Below are 8122 nucleotides of genomic sequence, written 5' to 3'. Positions count from 1 at the left end.
TCCTTCTTGCTCTGGAAACTTCACTTCTTCACCATCATCATATATATGTGCGTTTTCTGGGGTGAAAGTTGAAAAAAAAAAATATTGATAGAAGCTCTCATTGAGTCTATTTTTTTTAAAGTTTACATATAGTGCTAGATACATATATATCATTAGATTAATGGAGTATTTTTTTAGTATTTTGTGTTCTCAATTAAGCACACCTAATTTTGCGGCCAAATTTCTTTATTGTTCATTTTTTCTAATGCAATTTCAACCCTTCTTAATCTTTCCACCTTCAACAATTTGGTCATCAGCATCGTTAGCTTAGTAAAGGATAAAGATTATTTTTAACAATTTTACTAAATTTGACAATAGAAAAAGAAGAAATAAAAAAGATTGGTAGGGCCTCCGCCTCTCCCCTCTTATGTGTGTGTCCACCAATGCTTTGTAACACATTAAATTAGCGTGTTATCTCTAACTAATAAAAAAACTAAATTAGCATGTTAACTCTCGGTGACATGTGACGGTGAAATGCAATTTTGCTTTCAACCAATAAATCGGGGGTTCGAGATATCTTGAGAGTGTGGGTGAGTAATGTTTTTCAAAGAAAAGCTCCCTGCGATTTGTATGCATATGTATTGATTGTAAGTATGTAATATTTAATTAGATTCCGTAACAAGTTTAGAACAATGAACTAAACCTTGACTTACAGTCTTAGTTTGAAATATAGAGTTATTGTATATGAAATTATTCAGATATGACAATATTATTACCAGCCCTCCACTTCCCCTCTCTTCATCAGGTGTCCAATTAAATCTTGATGTTAACAACACAATTTAATAAGGATTGTGAGCACATAAAAGCACTTGATAATTTTTTGGGTTGATATTTGCAAACCTGTTAGACAAAGGTACTCATAATTATATACTATAGGCTATTATTTATGCTCGGACAAAGCAATACACAGTGTTTATGCTCGGACAAAACAATACATAGTATTCCATTTTATAATTAGCTAGCTAAACGTGAATATTTGACCATACATATATATAGGACGTGTGTAGTGAAACTATAAATAAATATATGAGAAAAAAGATACTCTAGCAAATTATCCACTATGAAGCTAAGAAATGTAGCCGATCTTATTTATTTCATCTAATATATATGGTACTCACGAAAAAATTTTACTATCTTTTAAGGAAAAAAAAACTGAAACGGAATAACTAGCATTTGAAAATTTAAAAAAATAATCATAATTTAGGACGTAAAAGAAAGCATCCCTAAATAGAGGGCAAATTATCTTAATCTGTACTTTTTTAGGATGCATTCTAGTTTCCCCTAATAATCATAAGGACACTTCATGAAGCTTCAGTGATATAATTGGACATACAAATTAGCATCCTTAATAGCATTTATATGTGTTTTTGTCCATTCTTTTTGGTGTAGTGACTCCTATAAAAGAGCATAAACTAAAATTAAATATTGGAGAATTTGGATAAACAAGTTAAAGCTTTTTCATTTTATTTTCTGTGCTAGATAATATGTTGTCTTCTCATGTTTTACTCATAAATTTAAAGGTTATGCATCTTTCTATGAGAAATCTTGATTTCTGAGGGAAAGTTTTTCAATTGTTGATGTACTCCATATCCAACTGTGAAATATTGTCCAGTTTTATCATTTTAGTCCTTTCGTAAAAAATTGTCCACTTTGCTTTTTTACTATTTTTGGTAAATAGACCCCACTTTCCACCAACTTTTACACTCACATTCTATTTTAAAACTAATACATAAATGTGGGACCCTCACTCCATTAACTTTTTCAACTCACTTTTCTTCACATTTCTTAAAATCCGTGCCGAGTCAAACTTGGACAATATTTCATGGACGGATCGAGGGGGTTTTATAAGGTCAAAATTGATCTCTAATTTGGAGAGCTTTTGTAGACGGTAGTGGAGCTAGCACTTGATTGCGCAATTATGATTTAAATTGATAATCTGATATGTTAAGATTGAGCAGAAACGTTGAAGGTTGATATACAGAACGGAGGGGGAACTTGTTTTCCATGAATTCTTTCATAAGACAAGATTCCAAGTTATATATAATCAAAGTCATTATTGTAGTAGTACTACTATTTTGTTGACTTGATATTTCATTCAAGAATTGGGTAAAACCGTAAGTTAAGTGCAGTAATAATTGTGAGCGACAAGCATGAGTCATTGTTTTTTGGAAGAAGAATAAAAATTAAAAACAGGAATAAGCAAAAGCAAGTGATGTTTCAAGATTATAAATTAAGTGGTAAAAACAAGTTCAAATTACAAACTTATTCGAAGCTATTTGGACTGTACTAATTTCAACAAGAGAATTACATTTGCACCCAAAATAAATTAAAATTTTAGCCCTAAATGAGATCTGCGAAGAATTACCTGTTATTCCTCAAAACAAGTGGCACTGTTAATTTGATGAAGAAGAAGAAGAAGGGTTATTTTTCTTTGTTTTGTTTAATCTTTGTGGTGAGTTTTGTTGGTTGGGGTTGGGCGTGTGTCTCTCCATCTGTTCAAGAAGGTGAGCATGGTGTGGGAGTAGTTATCGAATCCGAGGGAGGTGAGGGCCCAGCAGATGTCGTCTCCATTCACCGTCTTCCGGTTCTCCTTAAGGCACCGGTCGGACGCCTCGCCAGTGACGAAGCATATGAACTCGGACACACATTCTTGCATAGTTTCTTTGGCTTCTTTTGAGATCTTGGCGCCTGGCGGAATTATCCTTTTCATGATCCGCCCAACATTTGCGATCGGCAGCAATCTTTCGTTCCCATCTGCCATTACTGTCACCACTCATTTCCTGGGAAACTAACTTTTATACTACTTTCACACATATTTCAAGTCTGACAACACAAAGTGTCATTTTTCATTTTGGTCTGTCCACCATTACATATCTAATTTAATTTTTACGACTCCATTATTTCACATTTCTTACAACTCTTGTCAAGTCAAATAAAACACATATTATTGGATAGATGAAATATATGTTGAGACCACATTTGATATTTGGACATGATATAGAAAGATATGTAATTCACAGATAGAAATACAGACTTGACACTTAGCTTGTGCATATAAGGTTTTCTGTTATTTTTTTGATGGACAAAATACAGACTTGACACTATACATTTGAGTTACCAAAAGAATATTTATGCATTTTATAATTAAATGTGCTAATTTAATCAATTAATAGTAATGTAATTATATTTAAGTCAACCATAATTAAGACCCCCGAATTAATTTCAACCCAAGAATCAAACTTTGATGGAGAATCTAACGGGGTGGAATTAATGAGACCAGATCACATAATCTCCTCATTATCCATATTCCCGAATCAGATGAAAAATAAGAAAACTCATATTATTGCATCACTCATCAAAGAACGACAAATCACCCCCAAATGTTAGAAACCGTCAAACCGAGACTCAATTATAAAAGAGTAAAGGTCAATTTTGGTTCCTAAAAATATGACCAAAATACGAATTTGACTCAAAACAATCACTTTTTGAAAACTAGGTCCATAACAAATAAAAATATTGACGAAGTAATCTTTTTTTTTTTACAGTTTCGTAAAAAGACTCCTCCGTCCCCAAAAATTTTCACTGTTTAACCGGGTACGTACGAGTTTTAAGAAATGTAATGAAAAATGGGTTGAAAAAGTTGGTAGGGTGTGAGTCCTACTTTTAAAATATTAGTTTTATACTCCCTCCGTCCCACTTTAGGAGTCCTGGTTGAGTTCGGCACGGGTTTTAAGAAATATAAAAGAAAGTTGGTGAAAAAAGATAGTGAAATGTTGGTCCTACTTTTATATATTAGTTTTATAATAAAATGTGAGTGGAAAAAGGTGAGTGGAATGTGGGGCCTATTACCAATTATGGAATATTCCAACCGGGACTCCTAAAGTGGGACACCCAAAAGTAGTAAACCGGGACTCCTAAAGTGAGACTGGGGGAGTAATAAATTGTGAGTAGAAATAAATAAGTGGAATGTGGAGTCTACCACCAAAAATGGTAAAAAGTGAAATGTGACAAATTTTGTAAGACGAACGAAAATGGAAAAATGTGATAAAATTTCTGGGACAGAGGGTGTATAATGGTCAACGCTAATTGCACAATAGCATACTATTAGTTTTTTGATAGAACCGATCAAAAAAGGACTACGCTGATAAGGATTTCATTTGTTATGGACCTGTTTGTCAAAAAGTGAATGTTTTGGACCAAATTCGTATTTTTGTCATATGTTTAGGACCAAAATTGACCTTTACTCATTAGAATAACGAACAACTCTTGCTATTACAACTGAACAAAAGTATGAGAATAAAAATAATACTAATAAAATAACAAAGGTTACAAGCAAGCAAACTATTGCCTTATTAAAGTTGAGACGAGATATTCATATTTCTAAAAAACGAGATAGGTCCTGACTCGTGCTCACGAATTGGCATAATGTCTTCGAAAATAAAACATTTTTTCTCCTTTTGAGAGGAAGCACCTCAAACTCACAGGCACTAGCAAACTTGATGTCGAGCCTAGAACAAAGCAATACAATAATTCTAAAATGCAAACTAAGATGCTGAGAGCTAAAGAGAAAATAGAGAACGCTTTGCGTGTTAGGTGTATACTCTCAATTACAATCTCATGTTGCACAACATGAGAGCATGTAAGATCAAGGTATTAAGCCACCATATACAAATATATTGAGCCAATGAAGATTACAATGGTGGAAGCAAAAGGGCTCCCCATGATCTCCATCCGCTAACTCATGTTAATATCCAACGATCTCCCTCATTTGTTAGATACCTACAAGCTCAAGCCAACGTCTCGGCCATGGAAAATGCATATGCATGATCAGACTCTTAGCTCAATTATCGAGAAATGATACTATATTTAGAGAGGTAACTTTTGATTTTGAATCTTCTATAGTCAAACATCATCGTACATACCGACAAGCTAATAGAGCGATGTTTTGAAATATTCCTCCTTGGTGTATGCCAAATTAATAGCATCAACACAATATTATCTAAACTCATCAGTTCTCACGTTTATGTTTATATAGGTCATAGATCACTATTTGGAATCCAAAATGACTCACGCATAAATTGACCCCACTCCTCATTTACATATGTGATTCTTTCATATGTATTCTGCCATACTTCATCTCTCTGAGTTTTTCAAGAATCTTTAAAAGTCAAAGATTTAACCTTTTATCACATGCATGTTACAACACTCAATGTTTTCTAAAATATGAGCAAAGATTAAAATCTTTCTAAGTGTTACAACTAGATTCATAAAGTTTCATTTTCCCATTGAACCAAATACATGAGATCTCCAATCATATGAAGCCTACAATGCTCTCTTGGGAGCTGAAGAATTGGTCCAAGCACGAATGTTCAAGACAACACAGATTCTTCCTCAGAGTGTTTAGTTTGGAACTTTGGATAGCAAAACTCTTAGTACAATTTAAGGGGTAAGAGAGTACTTGACTCAGTATATGTTTTTCTAATTATTTATCCAATCCAAACCAATTTTACTCCAATGAGAAGTGCCCCTTTAATCTCAGTGAGCAGTGCCCCTTTCTTCAGACATGGTAGTACCCCTATATGTATTTTGTCTTAATAGTATTTCTGTGTCCCATTATAAGCTATTCATATTTCTTTTTGGCACAAGTATTCTCTCCTACATTATTCTATTAACACTACTTAATTTTATTCTCTACGCTTAATTCTCTAAATATCATTCATCAAAATTTGGTGCTCAAATGAAATTTTTCACTTACGGCCGGGACAAAGGAAAAGGAAGTACATGGATGTTCATTGGAAATTTGGAACCTATTATTCCATATTATGTTCACACTTCACACTAGCATAGAAAACCTAATTGTTGATGCCTTAACCTGAGATTTTTAATATGTGACGTTAAGCAAAATTGGAGCACAAAATCTTTACTTTTTCAAAAATGCTTTCTATCAATAGTAAACGGCCAATAACTTTGAACCAATCGCCGGTATATCTGACTGGAGCACCCTATTTTGGGAAAGGAATTTCTATGGAGTAAGATGTGGTCCCTCATATTAATCATATTTAATTAATCTAAACAATATAATTACACTGCCTCCAATGTTCTTCAAGTATTTGAATGCATAGTTATACAATTGTATCTACAGTTCGTCTAAAATAATTGTATCTACAGTTGGGAAATGAATGGGCTAGATTGATGCACGTTTGCTCCTCAATTAATTAAGAATTAAACCCTAGTTTCTGATTTGTTTGTGCCATTGTATTTGGCAGCAAAGCCAGCTTTAGTTCCCATTACATTAGCCAATATCTTGAGCTATGCACTGCACCACATTATTTATGGGATATGCCCATTACCTTTTCTAAGAATCAAATCTCAACCTTCTTTCTAGCTATTAGATATATTGCGTATATATGATGAACTTAATTAACTGCTAGGCGACATGAGGTGTGTCATATTATTTAAAATATATAAATATAATCAAATTAAATAGGATTATTGACCCGTAAATAAATACACAAATATTTAGCCAATTCATGAATTGCATACAAAATGAAATGTCAGTACGACAGTATATAGAGTTTTTGATTTGTTATGATTTTATCATGAAATTAATTGCGAACTCTCAGATTTAAAGCTGGTGTGGAAATCAAAATTTGATTATATGGATTCATTATCTGACAAACAATGCTACTTAGGTTGGAATGGCATGGCATAATAGTATTGTTCGTTGGATAATGAGTTGTCACGGGATAGATACTAACTTCATTTATAACTTCATGAGTGAATGATTTTAATAAAAAAAAATCATTATATGAAACATCAAATATTCAAAATGGTTTCTAATTACTCAAAGATAAAGAAGTGACTAATTGGTATGTTAACAATATTCATATCCAAAAAAGGTAGTTATTACAAAAATTTGTGCCCTATATTACCATATAGGGTAAGAGAAGAGAAGCCTCTGGATTATATCTAGAAGTGTGGTCCTCGACTACAGGCTATCCTAGCTTTGTGAATCCAATCAAGACCAGCCTCAAAGTATTTTATTAGCATGAACTTACCATGATGTCAAATTTTGTTTGGCTGACTTCACAATTTTCTTAAGAGTGAACTACAAAAATGGTCTCTGGACTATGGGTTTATCTCACACATAGTCCTTGGATTTTAAAAATATCGCCAATAGTCCCTGGACTAAGAGTTTATCTCAAAATTGGTCCTTTTGGCTTTTTTTTGGTACGAAAATACCCTTTAATATTATTTTGGGAGTTTGGGCAATTTGGTCTTTTTACACTTTTAACATTTTAAATCTGATATTATTTTAGTTATGTACTAACTTTGATATTATTTCAAATTTATCATCCTTTTTCCCTTTTGTCATCCTTCACTTTGTTTCTTTATTTCAATATTAGATTTAATTTTACAAAATTTTAAATTTTAATTTTTAAATATCAATAAACTTTTTAATTATAAAAATTATTAAATAGCAAAAATTAATAGTTATAATCAATATTTGATAGTGTATAATACTATGTAATCAATAAGGTATGACAACGCCTTAGTTTTAATCAATATTTAATACAGTTGCTTTAATCATAAATAGATTATATAACACAATTTATTCTGAAATAAATATGCATCTAATGTAAGACTAATATAATTTTCGTTTATTAATTTGAAAACAATCAAAATTTACTAGAAAATTTCAACAAAAATACTCTTATATAAAATTTTTAGTAGGATCAAATTTTTAGTCAACTTCATAATATTTAATCACAAGCAATTATAACAACCGAACGGAGGCTAAATAGAATAACTCTTATTTTTCCATCATGATTAATATTATTTTTATGTACTTCTTCAATTCAATTGAATATTATATTAAATAACAAAAATTAATAGTTTTAATCAATATTTATAGTGTCCATGAATTAATAGTTTTCATTAAAAAAATTTATTGATATTTAAAATCTAAATATTAAATTTAATTTTATAAAATTAAATCTAATATTGAAATAAAAAAAAAACAAATTCAGTGAAGGATAACAAAATGGAAGAAGAATTATAATTTTGAAATAATATCAAAGTT

General features: G+C 31.5%; 1 protein-coding gene across 1 annotated transcript; it reads right to left on the bottom strand.

The window, feature by feature from the left end:
* Positions 1–2479: 2479 nt before the first annotated feature.
* On the bottom strand, positions 2480–2800 carry LOC125206234 (nuclear transcription factor Y subunit B-5-like). The gene has a single exon (XM_048105516.1). It carries the CDS (start codon positions 2798–2800, stop codon positions 2480–2482), a length of 321 nt encoding a protein of 106 aa, XP_047961473.1.
* Between the last annotated feature and the right edge of the window lie 5322 nt (positions 2801–8122).

The sequence above is a fragment of the Salvia hispanica genome, chromosome 2 (assembly GCF_023119035.1).
Source record: "Salvia hispanica cultivar TCC Black 2014 chromosome 2, UniMelb_Shisp_WGS_1.0, whole genome shotgun sequence".
Lineage (NCBI taxonomy): Eukaryota > Viridiplantae > Streptophyta > Magnoliopsida > Lamiales > Lamiaceae > Salvia > Salvia hispanica.
The sequence above is the reverse complement of the archived record's forward strand: the minus strand, read 5'-3'. Positions and strand labels throughout refer to the sequence as shown.